This window comes from Cuculus canorus, chromosome 1 (genome assembly GCF_017976375.1).
Source record: "Cuculus canorus isolate bCucCan1 chromosome 1, bCucCan1.pri, whole genome shotgun sequence".
Lineage (NCBI taxonomy): Eukaryota > Metazoa > Chordata > Aves > Cuculiformes > Cuculidae > Cuculus > Cuculus canorus.
This window is the reverse complement of record NC_071401.1, coordinates 5,314,990-5,334,247: the sequence shown is the minus strand read 5'-3', so window position 1 is coordinate 5,334,247 and position 19,258 is coordinate 5,314,990. Positions and strand designations below refer to the sequence as shown.

Here is a 19,258-nt window from a genome sequence, read left to right as displayed (position 1 = left end):
AATCTCGCAAGAGTGAAAACAAAGGTAGAATCACCTCCCTTGACCTGCTGACCACGCTTCTTTTGATGTAGCCCAGGATACAGTTGACCTTCTGGGCTGCGAGCACGCATTGCTGGCTCATGTTGAGCTTCTCATCAGTCGACAGCCCAAAGTCCTTCTCTGCAGGGCTGCTCTCAATCACATCATCCCTCATCATGTACTGAAATCGGGGATTGCGTGGACCCAGGTGTAGGACCTTGCACTAGGCCTTACTGAACCTCATAAGATTCTCACAGGCCCTTTTCTCCAACTTGTCCGGGTCCCTCTGGATGACATCCTGTCCTTCCGGTGTGGCAACTACACCACTCAGCTTGGTGTCATCTGCAAACTTGCTGAGGGTGCACTCAGTGTCGCTGTCTATATCACTGATGAAAGTGTTAAACAACACTGGTCCCAGTACAGACCCCCGAGTTTTATATTTTATTAAAAGTGCATACAGATATCTCTGTCTAAAAAGAAACACTATAATGGACTAAATAGTGTCATTTCCTAATAGCGTATTGGTTGGTCTGTGAGGCTGATATTACTGCCTTGTTTGGTCAGGCTGCTGTCTGGATACTATCGGTTCTTTGGACCTACTTATGGGTAATGAGGCCTTTTTAAAAACAACACAATTACCAGTACCTTGCTGTAATTAGGAGGTAATGGCTTCTAGTGGTTTGAATTTTAAGAAATGGGACTGTTTAGCCTTAGCAACAGGAATGTTTTTAACGCTAGAAAAATAGGCACTTCAGTTTCTGATTGCTTTTTACAGGTATACTTGTCTCTACCAAGCAACCAGTCCCTTACAGAAGGTCACTGCCTGATAGCCCCTTTGCAGCACCATACTGCAGCCACTCTTTTGGATGAAGACATCTGGGAAGAAATCCAGGTCAGCTGACAAACTGTCCCATATTCTAACATTTTTGTAAAATAATGTTGTTTTGAACATAGAATAACATAGAATCCTAGAATGGTTTGGCTTGGAAGGGTAAAGATCATCCAGTTCCAACCCCTCTGCCATGGGCAGGGGCACATCCCACTAGACCAGGCTGCTCAAGGCTCCATCCAACCTGGTCTTGAACATCTCCAGAGAGGGGGAAGACACAACTTCCCTAGGCAGCCTGTGCCAGTGTCTCACCACCCGCATCATGAAGAATTTCTTCCTAATGTCTAATCTAAATCTTCGCCCTTCCAATTTAAAGCCATTCCCGCTGCGTCCTCTCTCTCCATGCCCCTGTAAAAAGTCCCTCTCCAGATTTCTTGTAGGCCCCATTCAGGTGCTGGAAGGCTGATCTAACATCTCCTTGGAGCTTTCTCTTCCCCAGGCTGAAAAATCTCAACTCTCTCAGCCTGTCCTTGTGTGGGAGGTGCTCCATTCCTCTGATCAGTTTTGTAGCCCTCCTCTGGACCCATTCCAACAGTTCTATATCCTTATGCTGGGGATTCCAGAACACAATACTCCAGGTGGGGTCTCACAAGAGCAGTGTAAAGGGGCCATAATTACCTGATTTCATAGTTTCTATCCTGGCAGCTCTTTTCTGATTCTTGTAGAATTAGTGGTTGAAAATTGAAAAAGGAGATGCATGGTAAACGCCGAAGGAAAGTTCTCATTTGTAAGCACTGAAAATATTGCCTGGAGTGCTGCAGAACCTCTGTGTTGGAGGCCTTTGAAACCATGTTAGAGGAATGTCTCAGGGCTGACAATAAGTACAGCTGATCCCTTACAGAAGGTCCAAGAACTGGCTTGGCAGTTAGGATTTCCTTGGAAGTGCCAAGGAAAAGAAAAGGATTGTCTGGGGGGGAAAAAATCACTTATAGTGAAACACAAGCTAAAGATATGCTGTCTACATATCTTTGTTTTTTTTAAGCTAATCTGTGTTTTGGGTGGACGTCAATTGAGGGAGAACTGTCTCATGTTTCTTCAAATCAGTGAGGTCCATGTTAGAATGCAATTTCCTACATTTTTGTAAAGTATTACTGGAATAAAATGTCAGGCATGGTGAGTTATGCTTTCCAAGTCTCTTATGAAGACATTTTGAAGGTTTTGCATTCTGTTTTCTTTGGAAAAGGAAAATCAAGGGAGGAATGTTACAAGGGTCTGCCTAAGAGCTTGACAGACTTCCCTGCCTGCCATTGGGTTTATTACAAGGGGAAAAAACTTGCAAGACAGTTTTTAAGGTCTTGAGACACTTTCAGAAACATTCACCCCATCACAAGATCACATCCTTTGTACATTTGAAAATTGAGTCTCTGAAATCATCCCTTATGCTTGATTAATTTAATTCAGCTTCTACATTGTCAGCTGTAGAATGGTGCTCTTGCATATCTTGGACACAAATACTGACTTCCAGGAGTTGGGAAGCAGCCAGAGCAGGCTGATTCGCAGGGGAGGGAGGGCGGGGGGGTGGATGGAAGGTGATGGGCAAGGCGGGGGGGGAAGTCACCTCACTGACAAGGAGCAGTCCCATAGTACTCAAGCCAGGAGAAGAGAGCAGGTCCCATGATAGTAGACAGGGTCAACCACAGCCCAGTGTGTGCCAGACAAGTCTGCAGTGATGAATTTGATTCAGGGTCAATATCAGCCAGGCACATGGCTGGGCACAGGCATCCCTGAAACTTAGCTCAAGCAAGGACTAAAAGAGAGGGCCTGAGATTAATTACAACTTATGAGTGAAAAGAGGCCAGGCTCCCTCTTCTCACGGGTCTTTTTTACCCCAGCTCTTTCTGCTTTGTTTGATCCCAGCTTATAGACACCAACGGTATGAGGTTCAACAAGGCCAGCTGTCAGGTCCTGCACTTGGGACACAACAGCCCCGTGCAGCGCTACAGGCTTTGGGAAGAGCAGCTGGAAAGCTGCATGGAGGAGAAAGACCTGGGGTTGTTGGTTGACAGCTGACTGACCATGAACCAGCAGTGTGCCCGGTTGGTCAAGAAGGCCAATGACATCCTGGCCTGTATCAGAAACAGCTTGGCCAGCAGGACGAGGGAGGTGATTGTGGCCCCGAACTCGGCACCGGTGACACCACACCTCCAAATCTGTGTTCAGCTTTGTGACCCTCAATACAAAAAGGATATTAAGGGACTGGAGCGTGTCCAGAGAAGAGCAATGAAGCTGGTGAAGGGGCTGGAGAACAAGTGTTATGAGGAGCGGCTGAGGGACCTGCGGTTGTTTACCTTAGAGAAAAGGAAGCTGAGGGGTGACCCTCAGCAATTTGCTTTAAAGGTCAAGCATGCTTAGAGGATAATGGTATCTGTAGTCAATACAAACCGAGACATTACCTTCTTAGATATTGCAAGCTTGGGACCTACTTTTAAAGTAATGTTGTCTTATACAGTGTCACAGTTATGAAGTTCAACACAGTTTTAATTTCAGCTGTAAAAATTTGTGGTATTTATTAAAACTGAATTTGAAGCAGTAATTGCAATGTGTATTTTGCAATAGTTTTCTAACCTTCCTATGTTTTTATTGTAGCAAATATAGTCCATATTAAATTGTTGAATAATATAGAACTTTCCTGGTATGATTGCTGCTGTTATCCGTTTTGAGTTTATTATGTATATGATGTTACTGAAAAAGTATAAAATGTTATATGTGAAAGCTTTGAAAGGTTAGTTCAAATTTTACATTATTTCTTCTTCTGTAAACAGATGTTCCGAAATGCGTTGGTGAAAATGTTTGAAGCTAAAGACTTGGACTGTGTTTTCCTAGAAACAAATATGAGTATGAAGAAACGGTATCACATGGTATATGAATGCATTCCTCTTCCCAAAGAAGTAGGAGATATGGCTCCGATTTATTTCAAGGTATACGCAAATGCTTTTTCTTAGGTCATTTGAATGTATTTATCATAATTCATCTATTCTGGGAAAATGTTTTTTTATATCCAACTACTATTTTTGAAAAGATGGGTTCTTTGATCTGTTCTTTGATCCTATTCCTTGATCTGAAAACAAGACCCGTGAGATAATTCTGTTTTTCAAGTAGTCAGTGAAAGAGCTGTATGTCACTGCAGTTGCCTTGTGTCTAACTGCAGTGACAAATCCTGGAAGAAGGTGAGACAACTGTAGTGTCTTGAAGTGCTGTAAGGATTGCAATGCTTCTCACTTAGGTCCTGTAGTATAAGGTGAAAACCCCATACACGTGCCTTGGCAAGCATAGAATAAGAAAATAATTGCAAGTGTTTTAAGAATCGTAGAATGGGTTGAGTTCGAAGGGACCTTAATGATCATCCAGTTCCAACCCCCCTGCCGTGGGCAGGGATGCCTCCCACTAGACCAGGCTGCTCAAGTCCCCAAGAAATACCAATGAGTAATGTTTCATCCTCATTTTACTTCAGTAGATCCAAATTTTACATGTTGTCAGTCTGTGGTGAAAATCAGACAGCATGATAGATACTTCTGTAGTTTTTCTGGTCTCTTTCCACTGACCCTTTAAGGAAAGGCTCATTGAACCTTCTGGCTGGAAATGAGACCTTTTGGCTTTCAGCAAGTGGATCGTGATTTGTCTTCAAGTAAATTATTTCATTTGTTCTTTGAGATATTATTTTTATTTTCTGGAAATAAATAACGTGATTGTTTTTTCATGAAGTGGAGCAGTCAGTATGATAAACAGCAATGCAGTAACTTCTTACCACATTTGATTATTGCCTGGTTGATCTCACTGCTGTGCTTCAGCTGCTGTTAAAACTTGAGTTTTGTCTGAATGCTAAAGGGAGGATTTGTCCTTCCTTTACATGATTTAGTGAAACATCCTTTGCATAAAATTTTCTTTCAGAAGTTTCTACCATTAAAATACACAGCAAATTAAAATTAAAAAGTACCTACATTATACCTACTTCCATTCTATGGAAGATACACCGGCAACTTTTAAGGTTTTTAAGCACAATCAACCTTCTAAGCTTGATTTTTGTCATAGTGTTTAAAAATGAAAAAGGCATTTAGGTACTGTAATGAATTCATAAGTGGGTTTGTATGAGCTTAGTAAAAAGATAATGTGACCTTTTAGTTGAGACTTGTTAGAGATAATTTGTGTCAGGCAGAAGTTAAATTTTATAAAAAAAGAGAGGAATAGAATCAAGTGTGTTTGAGAATATTATGTGATGTTTTTATAAAGTATGTAAGTTCTGGAAGTCAGAAAGATTGCTGAAAATGAAGTGACTTTGTTAAGAAATAATAGGTAGCTGCAGTGCAGTGCACTTCACTACATTGAGAAGTTAGTTCTTTGCTTGCTGTATGAAGGACTGTTTTCACATTTAGATACAATGATTTTACAGAAAGCTATAATGGAGTCTGATGAAGAGTGGTCTGTGAACAAGAAGTTAATTGATCTTTCTTCAAAAGATGTTCGGAAATCTGTAAGTAATGCAATTTATTGAATACTGAATTCCTCAGCAAATTATTCTCATCTTTTTTCATTATTAACTATTTCAAAGAGAGAAGAAAGGGAACACAATTAGATTAGTGGATCAGGAGGTGGCATAGTATGATGAGAATTAAGAGTCTGACTGAACTCCTAACTAACATTAGGGAAAAGATTCCTATTTATTTCAACAATAGGTGGACGGAGCTGCGTATATTGGTTCAGAACAAAGCTGGCACTTTGAGGACATGTACCAGCATAATTTTCTTGATTAGCTTTAAGAATTAAGGTAGATCAAAGATTCGTGAATTACTTTCCTGGCAAAATAAATGATGTGTCTTTTTCATTGGCTTAGAACAGCATTTTGTGTTGCTAAGTTTATGAAGCGAATATATAAATAGGAATATAATTTTTTTTTTTTTTTTTTTGGTAAAACATGGAAACAGTACTCTATCTCCTGGATACTAAACTGAAACATCTTTGTATATACAAATCTTAAAGGAATAAGGCTGAAACTGTTAGGCTCAAAGATTGTTCCATCTTCTTAATATTAAAGTGAAAGATGTTTGGTACATAGACTTTACCACAAATAGTTTACACCTATGTAGCAATAATAATTTCTGAAAGTGTCTTTAGTAAATGCAGCACCTGTGCACTAAAAAAGAAACTCCTAGTTTAGGAGAATGAGGGGATGGGTTTTAATAATGAGATGCGAAAACTGATATGACAAAGAGAGAGAAATTAAATGCAGAAAAGTAAGGGTGGCTATATACTGAGAGAGATTTTGTATATCTTTATGATTCTTGAACTAAACCAACAGTGGTAGCAAATGTAGCAAAAAGACAAAATTTGTTCTGCCATATAAGCAGAAATGTCATATAAATGTAGTGGGAGTCAGTTACAGGTCACCTTATTCAAAACGGTGAGGCATCACATGGAGAATCTGGGTCTGGTTTGGGGCACACCACTGCAGAAGAGGAGAGTGTACGCTGGAGAACTTAACTAAGGAAACTGGTTTAGGAGTTGTGCAGTCTAGGAAAGACAAGACTGAAACGGGATGTGACGGTAGTTTTCTCTATATAGGAGGCTGTTTCAAAGAAGACACTACTTAGTTGTTCACAACCACTGTTGGGTGCAGACAAGAAGGAATTAAATTAGTTTGTAGCAAGGATTTAGGGAAGAAGTAGAACTTAAGATGGATGCAAACAGGCAACAAAATAGGTATGTTTTGGATATCTTCTGATAACTGGTGTTTCAGAAGAGGGAAAAACAGTATCTGTTACAAATAAATGAAGTATAATTTTTTGACACATGGTAGGGCATAGAATCATAGAATCATAGAATAGTTAGGATTGGAAGGGACTTTAAAGATCATCTAGTTCCAACCCCCCTGCTATGGGCAGGGACATCCCACTAGATCAGGCTGCCCAAGGCCCCATCCAGCCTGGCCTTGAACACCTCCAGGGATGGGGCAGACACAACTTCCCTGGGCAACCTGTGCCAGTGCCTCACCACTCTCATTGTATAGAAATTCCTCCTTATGTCGAGCCTAAATCTGCCCCTCTACAGTTTATACCCATTCCTCCTCGTCGTATCACTACAAGCCTTTGTGAACAGTCCCTCCCCAGCTTTCTTGTAGCCCCTTTCAGGCACTGGAAGGTCACTATAAGATCTCCTCTGAGCCTTCTCTTCTCCAGGCTGAATAAGCCCACCTTTCTCAGCCTGTCCTCGTATGGGAGGTGCTCCAGCCCTCCGATTGTCTTTGTAGCCCTCCTCTGGATATGTTCCAACAGTTCCATATCCTTCTTACATTGAGGATTCCAGAACTGGACACAGTATTCCAGATGAGGTCTCACAAGAGAGGAATAGAGGGGCAGAATCACTTCCCTCGCCCTGCTGGCCACGCTTCTTTTGATGCAGCCCAGAATACAATCGGCATTCTGCGCTGCGAGCGCACATTGCCAGCTCATGTCGAGCTTCTCATCAACCAGCACCCCAAGTCCTTCTCTGCAGGGCAGCTCTCAATCACATCATCCCTCATCGTGTACTGAAATCAAGGATTGCCTGGACCCAGGTGTAGGACCTTGCACTTGGCCTTGTTGAACCTCATGAGGTTCTCACAGGCCCACTTCTCCAGCCTGTCCAGATCCCTCTGGATGACATCCCGTCCTTCCCATGTTGTGTTCATGAAGATATAAGAGGATAGTTTAGAGACTGAGCTGAGGTTTGGGAAGTTGGAGAGTTGTACTGGAAGATAGTGGTGCCTGGAAGGAGGGTCATACATGACTAAAACTTAATCTAATGGGCACATTCTGTGCAAAAATGTGGACTGTAGTGTCCAGAGGCAGAGCCCTTGCACAGCACCAAGGTTTCATCTGCTTCTCCCTTGGCTCGCTGCAGTGTGGGTGCTGGGGATGAGCAATGTGCCAGGAGTGGACACAGCCATGAGAGCTGACCCAACAGCAAGCCATGTTCAGTAACAGCCAAAACACTGGCATGTTATCAACCCTACTTTAGTCGCCAGTCCAAAACTCTGCACCATATGAGCTGCTGTGGAGAAAATGAACTCCATCCCAGCCAGACCCAATACATTGCTGGACACAAATAAAATAAAGCTGATTTTTTTTCTTAAGATGTCACCCGCTTACCCGTTTTTTTTTTTCCTTATTTAATTACTTTTTTTTAGTTAATTTAAAATGTTTTATGTTTCTTGCTGTGCGATGTTGCCCCTCTGTATTAAATCTTAATTAATTTTAGAGTGCATTTTCAAGAAATATATGGAACTTGCTTTGTGGAAATGGTCCCGACTCTGGACTGTAGCAGAGAAAATGCTTATGAATTTGAGCCTTTTTAAATGTTATCTCTACAGGAACATCCTCAGCACTTAAGGGAGTAGAAAATAACTTGTTGCAGTGAAACAGCAGAAATTACTTACAATACTGTACTGATTAATGAATCTACTTCTCACGTTGTCAGATTGAAGGGTCTTTGCTTGTGACGGGACAACCAGCTTCCCCTCTGTAGGCCAACTGAATTATGAAATTATCTGAACTGGCAAGTTAATTATTACTTCCAGTCACATAGTGGGGCTTCCTGGTAGTATATTCTCCATAGAAGTGTTTCCCCTTCCCCATGAGTGTCAGTTTTTCCTCTGGGTAAATATTTCCTGTTATCACACAACACCTTATCTTTAATAAATGCAACTTCCTGGTGGTTGTCTTAAAATTTCTACTCAACCCATATAATTCAGGTGTGTGAAGTCAGGAAGGCATTTGCTCAGTGTACCTGCTGCTGCCCTGGACCCTCCCGGTCTCTTACATGGTGCTGCAGCAGTGTCCTCTGGAGGTTCTGCCACCCAGCAATCATCTTTTCAGTTTTCAGTGGCTCTTAATCTGCTTATTGTATGTTATTCTTTCCCCTCGTCTACTTGTTTTACTGTTCTCTGTCACGATTTTATACTACACATGCTTGGTTTGAGAGGTGGTTTAAAATGAAATGTGATACTGTCAACTGTAAAAGCACTTTCAAATTCCTTAAGTTGTGGGGAGGTTAGCAAAATGCCTGCAGTCTGTTAAATGTCTAAAAAATGTGACTTTGTGTATAGGTTCCTAAAGGATTACCATACTTTTCTGTGGACTTTGGCCTTCAAGGAGGATTTGCTCATGTTATTGAAGACCAACACAAGTTCCCTCATTACTTTGGAAAGGTATTGTTATGTAAAAGATCAATTTACCAATTATACTATATTTTGTAAAATTTAAGTAATTAAAACAAGTTCAGAACCGTCACTTTGATGTACTTTATCCCAATCTATTAGCTGGCTTTTCTTGGTGAGTCATCATAACTTAGCTTGTTGAATAAAGGAATAATTGCTTTCTTCACTCGCTGATACTCAGAATGTGATTCTAGGTCTGTGTGTCTTTTAAATTAATAGGAACTCTGTATATTCAACATATAGCCTAGTGGGTGGAAAATGCTTGCATCTGTTTAAGAAGTAGTAAATTAAAAAAGGTGTTTCATCACCGAATTATTCTCATATAAGCTGTACTGGCTTCTGCTTGTGTAATTAGGGTGCTTACACATAGACAATTTCTACTGTAATATATGTGTAGTCAAGTTACTCCATGTAAAATAAAGATTATAGTATATACAGGAAGAACTGCAATAAGTCTTTGTTTCATTGTTATGTCACAGCAGTTTTTTATTGTAAAAGTCAATATTGCAAAAACTTAGAGTCAAAAACTTAGAGTGATTGGGCAGAAGTATAACTTATTTCAAGAACTGCTAAGAGCAAAGTGGACAACTTTATTTTTTCTGAACTTTTCTCTTTGTGGTCACAAATGTACTAATATGTTAAGTCTTGCAATTATAGGATATTTATGCCGTGCATTGCTGTGCTGTACTTAAAAGAATTTTGCCAAGGCAACCGTCTAAGAACTGCAGTTTTAATTGCTGAATCAGTATGAGAATTTCCATAAAGAAATTCTTCAGAATACTTGAAGAAAACAGTGACAAATAATTTCATCATTTGAGAATATATATTCCTGTATTCTAGAGTAAAATAATGTTCAGTGATATGGTAATTTTGCATTTATCATTATCTTCCTTTGTTCGCCTTTCAAAGGAAATCATTGGTGGCATGCTGGACTTGGAACCGCGGCTCTGGAGAAAAGGAATCAGACAGAATTTTGAGGATCAGAGGAAGAAGGTGTTGCAGTTTGCACAGTGGTGGAAACCGTATGACTTTACCAAAAAGAAAGAATGAGCACATCCCTGCAGTCAAGGACTATATAAGCCATAAATTATAATAAAGGATATTTCATAAGTTACTAATAACACCGATGTTATGTATATTTTAAAACGTAGGATGTTGTTTAGTTGCTGATTACCTGTGGATCACATGAACTTTTTAGCCTGACAAACCACAAATGTACAGTGTTTTTAATTTTTCATTTTTTAGCTGAGCCAAAGGAATAAATATCTATGTGGCTAATGAACTGCTTCAAAACGTAGCTTGTGCTTTTGGAGTTTTTATGGTCTTCGAGGAAACTGATTTGTTTTTGTATTGTATTTAGCGTGGAGCCAGTGCTTAATTATCACGGTGAATTTTTGTAGAAAATGGCGTAAATTTTAAGAAAACTGTGATTAATACAAATACATTGCTGTACAGAAGCTGTACAAGAAAATTATTTTCTGATTTTGAGTCTTTGTGTTCTTAAAGGTGAGGTCATTGTAGAAACGCAAATGTTCGAGTATGATGTGATCGATAAACCTGATGCTGAGTGGTGAAGAACCTTAAGGAAAAACACTCTCCAGTGAAAGAAGAAAAAAATCTGAGGGGATCTCCCCAGGTGACTCTTCTCTCCTGGGCATCCTCTTCAGTGTGGCAGGTGGTCCACCATAGTAATTTTTGATAATAACAGTATAGTTTTCATCTGAAAACTCCCTGCTGGTTGTTTCTACTTGTGATGCTGTTAGTGCTGATTGGAGCACACTCTGATCAGAGGCAAGAGTTGTACCTTAATTGATTGTTAAGCTTTTCACATGGGTGTCACTGGGAAATGCCTGTTCCCTATTTAAAGGACTACTATTTACCATGTTATTCACTAGGTTTTGTTTTTTTTCTTGTGTGTCAAAGTTACAAAAAGGGGTAGGAAAGAGAGAGGGGGGGCAAAAGGGAGATTCTCGCATCGATGTGAATCACTTTCCATGGGAAACCTGATATAGTGCACTCGAGCTTTGCAGGTGCAGAGCTGGGAGAACACAACAAGGATGAAAACATTGTCGCAGCATCCTGCCAGTGGATGTGGGAAAGGGTGCAAGCTTGCAAACAAAAAAATGCAGTTCTAAAGGGAAAGGCTCTAAGTGACAAATGAAAGGCCCTTAGCATAGCCGACGTTAAGGCACAGTGCATCACATCCCAGCATCTTTCCCGCTCTCTTCCTGCTGATCTGTTGCCTTGTACTGCAAGCCATGAATAAAAGGGCCAGTTTTACTGTCCTCCAGAAAGTTGTGATCTTTCTTAGGCTACTGGAGAGATTACAGAGCAAATTGGACATAAAGTAGTAGATTCTGGTAGTTGCTTAGAAGGTTGCAGTGCTGAAGCAAGTTTAGATAAAGTGCAGTTTTGGTGGTGTAAAACATGACTAAAAATAATTTTTATTGAAAGAGTGTGTTGCCTTTGGTCTTGTCTGCCCTCCTGGAGAATAGCCAGGAAGCAGCAGTGGTGGCTTGTCTTTTAAGGCCACAGGAAACTCTTTATTCAGTGCTGTGTTGGAGATGCAGATTTTCTAAATTATATCACTCCTGCTGGAAATTTGTATTCCTCAAGGAATGTGCTGTTTCACAAAGGATTTCTAACTTGTATGTAGCAAAGCCTTCCTCTCTGACTCATAGTCTGTGCACGTTTTATTGTTCTTTCAGCCAAACTACTGATACTCTTTGGACTAGAAAGGACTGTGAAATGTGGAGCAAGGGTGACAATCTCAAGCTAGTGATACAGGAAAGTTTGTCTCCCCGTATTGGAAGTTTTCAGAATAGGAGATTGTGCTTACTACATACGCTGAGAATAGCATCTTCTTGTAACTGGTTACAGACCAGACATGCATATCTTCAGGTTAAGCTTTTCCTCTTCGTAAGTATCTCTAAATATTCATGAGGCCATGAGAGTGAATACAGCTTGTTAGGGCACTTAAGTTGAAGGCGTGGTAAGCATAAATTTCAGTCCTTACTCTTATAAATATTAAAATATTTTAAATAGACCTCCTTCATCTGAAAGAATACCCAATACCTAAATTATTTTGGTGCTAAGAGAGGGGAAATGTAAATTCAGGTGTCCTTAGGGAGAAGAGGTATTGGAAGCTGGATTTCTTACATTGGTATAAATATGCTCCAATGTGCTCTTTGGTGTAACTGGGGAGGAAAAGGAACGTCTCTCTTCAAGTGAATCTCTGTGTATGATTTAACAGGTGTTAGAACATAGCCATGTGCTGCCCTGTCAGAGAAAAATTCGTAGGTGCTGCTACTCTTCTGCGTAGTACCTGGCATGAAATGCAGTGTTTCCCTGCTGTCAAGTTAGCTTTTTTGAACTTAAGAGTACTCCTCTCCTTTGTATCTCCTTGCTATGCTGAAAGAATTGCATCCTCCCACCTGCGTTCCAGGTCATTCAGAGGTTTCAGGGAAGGTGTTCTGCACCAGCACAGCACCATTGCTGCTGCTGGATCAGTCCCTAGGTGATTTCTGAGCAGGAATTCAGAATTAAGAGCTTTTTATTCAGTTGTGCTTGCCACTAAATTCTCTAGAGGGAACTGGGATGGATGCTATAGTTGTGCAGATGACCTGCATCATGGTCTTGATACCTTGAAGATTCCCAGCCTGGGTCTGTCTTGGTGAACAAGTTCCTGTGAGATGCTCAGTTTATTCTTTACTTTTTCTCAGACTGAACTATTCAGCCTGGTTTTCCTCAGACCCATGCAGTTGCTGTACAAAGCTGCCTGAAGCATGAGACAGTTGGCTTCGTATTAAGGACCCCCATTTTGAGGTTGTTATTTTTGCTCACATTGAAGGAAAACACCATGAATTTGTGCCACACCGTTAGCACCAAAGTGCAAAAGCCACCATGGTGTCATTGTCCTTATCCATAACCAGCGGTTGGTTGATGTCAAAGTGATTGTCTGAAGTCTTTTGTTGATGTACACCAGGGTAATGTAAAATGAGATTGATAAAAGCTGAAGTAAACTTAGGTAAAATGGAAAGCAAAGCTTTCTACTGATTACTGATGTTCTTCCAGACAGGTAGTTCTCATATATGTCCACATTCCATTTGCCTTTTCCCGGAGTAAGACAGTGAGATGCTGCATTTAGTGCAGTTTTGGTGTAACAGTGGTGGGTTGTTGCTTTGTACTTGTTAAAATACCTGAAAGACAACAACGTGGATATTTGTTGCTTTACTAGAAAATCAATATAGCAACATTCAATCTTAGATCTGTTTGAGTTGATTTATCAGTTCGTGAATCCAAACAATGAGTTCTTCACAGAGTCATCATGAAATCTGATTTAGTGGGATTTTTAAATATTGAGTTCAATGAACTTGTTTTATATTTCATACAAGATCTGATTGGAAAATAACATGTTAAAATAAATGGTGAGTCTCATGGCAAGAGATCACAAATCTCTTGAAATCTATGAAAGAAGAAACATTTTAATGAGTCCCTTAAGGGTTCTGCCTTTGGCTGAAATTTCTTCAGCGTTTCCTGTCTTCTGTATTTTTATCCATTAAGGCATGTTTTCTCTACTTTCAGCTTGACTGCTGGATGGAAAGATGTGGAGAGACAGGCTGTGATACTCTTACTTTAAGTGTACTTATGCTGTTTTGGAAACAAGATCCTTAATATCTATAGCTATAAGTGCCTTTTTTTAGCTGTTACAAATTAAAGCAGCCTCATCCAGCATGAAGGAACAAGCTTGAGAAATCCCAGCTTGCTAACATTGCCATTTTCATGTGCATATTGATGTAACTATGTAGTAATGTTATTTTTCTAAATGCTGCCTTTATTTATGTAGTTAAAATGATAAGGAAGGGTAGCATGCTTCCTTCAACAGAAGTCATGCTGCTGCACCCTTACAGGGAAGCTGGTATAAATTTTACCACCAAGTTAAGAACCACTGGAAGTTGGTTCCAAAAGGGGATTTAAGCCTTCCTTGTATCCCGTATTTCAAAGCTAATATTACAATCCCAGATTGTCCCAGGGAAATCTTTGGAAAATAAGTTCTCTATTGTAGAAGTTGATGGATTTGTAGTTTTAAACCTTGTATCCTGCTCAGTGATCAGTCTTGCACAACTGCCTAGCTGCCCGTCTATTCAGAGACTTTATCTGTGAATCATGGAATCATAGAACCCCTAGGCTGGAAAAGACCTTTGAGATCATCAATTCCGACTGTACCTGTCCACTACTAAGTCATATCCATAAGCACTTCATCTGTCCATCCTTCAAATACCTCCAGCGATGGGGACTTACCCACCTCCCTGGGCAGCCTCTGCCAGTGCTTGATAAACCTTTCCATGAAGAAATTTTTCATAATATCTAATCTGAACCTCTAAAGTATTAGAATTGTGTTTTAAAAGGACAGCGTAATTGCAGGGCATCCTTAACTACAAGCATCTTAACCCACCCTGATGCCCCAGTTTGGTCCATACTTGGTCTCGGAGCAGGTTATCTACATTCTTTGTCCTTTGCTATCAGCAGGTAGGGAAAGGACCGCCACCCAGCAGAAATTTTGAGAGACTTGGTTGAAATTACGTGCCATGAGTACTTGCAGCGATTTCCAAACCAGTTCCTTAACTTTAAGAGGTATGTACTGTTGGCTGGTTCTGAGAACTCTGGGGGCAATGTTAGCTGCAATTACGACATACACTCAGGATTTTAAAAGCCCCAAACAGCTTATCAGGCTTTTGAAGGCAGGGAGTGGACAGAGAACTTGGCTATTATCTCCTTTTTACAAGCAGGAGGTGCTTTTCAGGAGATTCCTGTGAACCAGCTCTCTGCTTTTCCTGTTGTGTTGTCTTTAATGGGAAGCTTTGGGGTTATTTTCTTTCTAGAGGAAAAATACTTTGGCCGGTATCGGAACAGAAATAGATGATATGGAATTCACCTCACATCTGTGTAAGTAGTTTTTGTCTCTGTATGTGGTTGTCTGGAAGATTCTGTGAGTAAACAGCATTTATATTTCCTACTGGATGCAAAAACTTATAAAAGCTTTGTTTAAAACTGGAAAAAAGAGTGCATCTCTCCAAGGAACTCTTAATCCTCAGGAATTTAATCTCCAGAGCTCTTTACGAACATTGACTTCATATGTCTGAAGATTTTGACCAACACAGCTGCCTCTGACAGCTGTGTAGCTGCTGTCCCTTTGGATAGAGTGAATTTGTCCCCTTGTCTCAGCATATTATAGAATCATAGAATAGTTTGGGTTGGAAGGGACCTTAAAGATCATCTAGGTCCGACCCCCCTGCCATGGGCAGGGACATCCCACTAAATCAGGCTGCCCAAGGCCCCATCCAACCTGGCCTTGAACACCTCCAGGGATGGGGCAGCCATAGCTTCCCTGGACAACCTGTGCCAGTGCCTCACCACTGTCATTGTGAAGAAATTCCTCCTTATGTCTAGTCTAAACCTGCCCCTCTCCAGTTTATACCCATTGCCCCTCATTCTATTGCCACAAGCCTTTGTGAATAGCCCCTCTCCAGCTTTCCTGTAGGCCCCTTTCAGGCACTGGAAGGTCACTATAGGATCTCCTCTGAGCCTTCTCTTCTCCAGGCTGAACAACCCCAACTCTCAGCCTGTACTGAAATTGGGGATTGCCCTGGCCCAGGTGCAGGACCTTACACTTGGCCTTGTTGAACCTCATGAGAACCTCACTTCTCCAGCCTGTCCAGATCCCTCTGGATGACATCCCATCCTTCTGGTGTGGCAACTACACCACTCAGCTTGGTGTCATCTGCAAATTTGCTGAGGATGCACTCAATCTCGCTGTCAATATCATTGATATTGACCAGCACTGGTCCCAGTACGGACCCCTGAGGGACACCACTTGTTCCAGATGTCCATCTGGACTTTGAGACATTGACCACTACTCTCTGAATACGACTATCCAACCAGTTTCTTATCCACCCTACAGTCCACCCATCAAATCTGTATCTCTCCAATTTAGAGAGAAGGATGTTGGGGGGGACCATGTCAAAGGCTTTACAGAAGTCCAAATAGATCACATTTGTTGGTTTACCCGTGTCCAGTGCTGCGGTTACCCCATCATAGAAACCCATCAAGTTGATCATACAGGATTGCCCCTTGTGAAGCTGTGCTGGCTGCCATTAATCACCTCTCTGTCCCAACCCAGCCCCAAACCAGCTCTTGGTTTTGGGTTGCTGAGAGTGACCAGAAGGCCTTCTCAGATCCTAACTCCATATGCCTCCCTGAGATTCCATTCACTTCAATTGATTACGTCCTCCTTTTAGTGCTCCTTATCCACGAGAACTGTTTTAAATGATTTATGACTCCGCAGTCTTTTATTTTTAGCTTCTGTGCAAAACTTCCAAATCAAATCTTGGTGGGAACTGCTGTGATAATTTTGTCTTCCTCTCCACTAATGAAAAACAAGTTCAGTCTTGCAGTTAAGTGGTTTGGTTGTCTTCCTTAGTACATTTTAATACAAATCAAACAGGAATATACGTAGATGAGAACAGTAATGTGATTCTGGTGTATTAAATAATTAACTTTAAAAAGGTTAATGAGTCCTTACCTAATGGAGCAATGGTGGTAAAAAGACTAGATTGTTTTTTAATGATGGGAAGACAGGACAAGCAAATAGGTTGTGAGGACTCCACCATTTTCTTGCTCTTGATACACAAAAGTTGCACAGCATTCCTAGAAAGTGAGTTCGCGGTGAGGCTGCTCACTTCTCCCATTGTCTTTGAACCTGTTTATCATATTTGGTTTCTGTGAACTGCTATGATTTAAGCATTAATACTTATTTTTAAGGTATCAGGTATGCGAAAATATAAGAAGATGGTATTTGTTTAAAGAAGGAAGAGGTTACTTTGTGAGTTTGGCCATCTGGTGGCAGGATGCTGGCTTCATTTGCATCAGAGACCAGACATCTGTGGCAACATTGCCTTCCCACTGGTACCTGCAGCCTTTGGCTGCAAGAGCTCTGCATGGAGAAGCACAAAAGGCACAAACAATGAAAGTACATGAGAGATGTTTCCATTCAAGAAGACTCTGGACGCTGAATAGGATATTTTTCCTCTGAAAAAAAGCCTCAGAGAAGCTGGATGCAAGATGCTGAAAGAAGAAAAAACACATCCATGTTATAAATTGGACTGTTATAACGCTAGTTGCAGCTTCCTTAATTTGCTTAGTGTATGTTATACCAGGATATATGAACATATAATAGGTCTTCTCCAGCCTGCGCTCTGGAATCTGGATCTTTGGAGAATAGGCTGAAGTGCATTTGACCATAGCTCATGGTTTCTAGGGAATTTGCGTACCTCTTTGCTTGTCAGTTTAGTTGTTTTGTCATTGGAGTGTAGGATTGGGAAAGGAATATTTTTGTTACCACTTCCAGGGGAACTAATATGTAATCCAAGGAGTCAGTCTTGACTGTCCATTATTACAAGCCACTTACACAGATTTGGGAGGTGATTGTGCCCCTCTACTCCGCTCTTGTGAGACCTGTCTGGAGTATCGTGTTCAGTTTTGGAATGCTCCACATAAGAAGGATATGGAACTGTAGGAGGAATCCTCAACATAAGAAGGATATGGAACCAGAGAAAGGCTACAGAGATGATCAGGGGGCTGGAGCACCTCCCATATGAGGACAGGCTGAGAGAGTTGGGCTTATTCAGCCTGGAGAAGAGAAGGCTCAGAGGAGATCTTATAGTGACCTTCCAGTATCTGAAGGGGCTACAGGAAAGCTGGAGAGGGACTGTTTACCAAGGTTTGTAGTGATAGGACGAGGGGCAATGGGTATAAACTGGAGAGGGGCAGATTTAGGCTTGACATAAGGAGGAATTTCTATACAATGAGAGTGGTGAGGCACTGGCACAGGTTGCCCAGGGAAGTTGTGTCTGTCCCATCCCTGGAGGTGTTCAAGGCCAGGCTGGATGAGGCCTTGGGCAGCCTAATCTGGTGGGAGTTCGAACTCCCATGGCAGGGGGGTTGAAACTAAGTGATCTTTAAAGTCCCTTCCAACCCAAACTATTCTATGATTTGGAAGTCTAAACAAAAAATGATCAGCAGAGATCCAGAAAGGCTGTAATGATTGCAATTTTACAGGAAATAAGCAAGAGAAAATAAGTGGCATCAATTTTTTCTTTTTTTTTTTTTTTTCAGTAACAGGAACTAATGCTGCTTAGGAATAAAATCTGACTTGTGATGCACAGAAGCAAGAGGTCAGGCAACAGCTAGCCATGAATGTGGAGACGAAAAATCATTTCTAAGTGTTTCTAGTGTCACAGACACAGAACATGCCTTCTGTTCCTGGCTTTGTTTCACAGAAGATTAAAGAAATAATCCAAAAATCTATTTTACACCAAGGAGGCCAAATTCGGTATGATTATTTTGGTGGAAAAAATTGTCAATAACCTTACAAATCCAGCAATGAATTTCTTTTAACTAGAAAACTTTAGCTTAAGGTCCCCTACATGAAAGATCATGCCATTAACAAGTGTTTTGCTAATAACAATACAACATTTCTTAATATATGCTTTTAAAAGAGATCTTGTTTTCTCTGCTTCTCATATAGTTCTCTTTGCTTTTATAATCAGGTGATTCCTCAGTTCTGTCGCTAGCAGTCCTGGAGTGGTTTGCACATATGGCTGCATTATTTAGGGCAATAAAATTGTGATGTTTCATTTTCTTAAATTAGCCTATACACGCTGCTTGATCAAATCAGTCATCTTTGTACAACTTCTGGTTAATATGTTATAGACTCCCAGAAGATTTCTGCCTACCCAGTTCTCATTGCATGTTTTTTTTCCCTACAAGGCCTTGACTGTAGTACATCTGCTAATTTGAGGGTGCCAGCAAGGACACTTCTGCAAGGTATCATGTTTAGCATCTCTGTATGTGAATTCCTCTTACTTAAGTAGACTCACACTGCTTGATGGTGGAGAGTCCTTGGAAACCCGTGCTTGTCCCCTTTCCTAACAAGAGGGGTCTTGGGGTTAGGGGGCTGTTCGTTGGAGATGGGTTATGTGGTTATTGATTGTCTCCCTGTTCTAAAGGAAGAGCACTATGCAAGAGGACAGGTCTTGGGGAATTATCACCCTCACCTTCTCGGGGACCAAGTTCAACATCTGGATCAGCTTATTAAGGATATT

General features: G+C 41.0%; 1 protein-coding gene across 1 annotated transcript in view; it reads left to right on the top strand.

The window, feature by feature from the left end:
* The window catches only part of CWF19L2 (CWF19 like cell cycle control factor 2), an 81,083-nt gene extending 66,069 nt beyond the window's left edge, over positions 1-15,014 (top strand). Inside the window, exons 14-18 of the mRNA XM_054051351.1 lie at positions 794-910; positions 3,670-3,825; positions 5,295-5,375; positions 8,985-9,086; positions 10,005-15,014. Coding sequence (XP_053907326.1) covers positions 794-910; positions 3,670-3,825; positions 5,295-5,375; positions 8,985-9,086; positions 10,005-10,145 — 597 coding nt within the window. The 3' untranslated portion in view covers positions 10,146-15,014. The remainder of the gene's footprint in view (positions 1-793; positions 911-3,669; positions 3,826-5,294; positions 5,376-8,984; positions 9,087-10,004) is intronic.
* Positions 15,015-19,258: the final 4,244 nt, after the last annotated feature.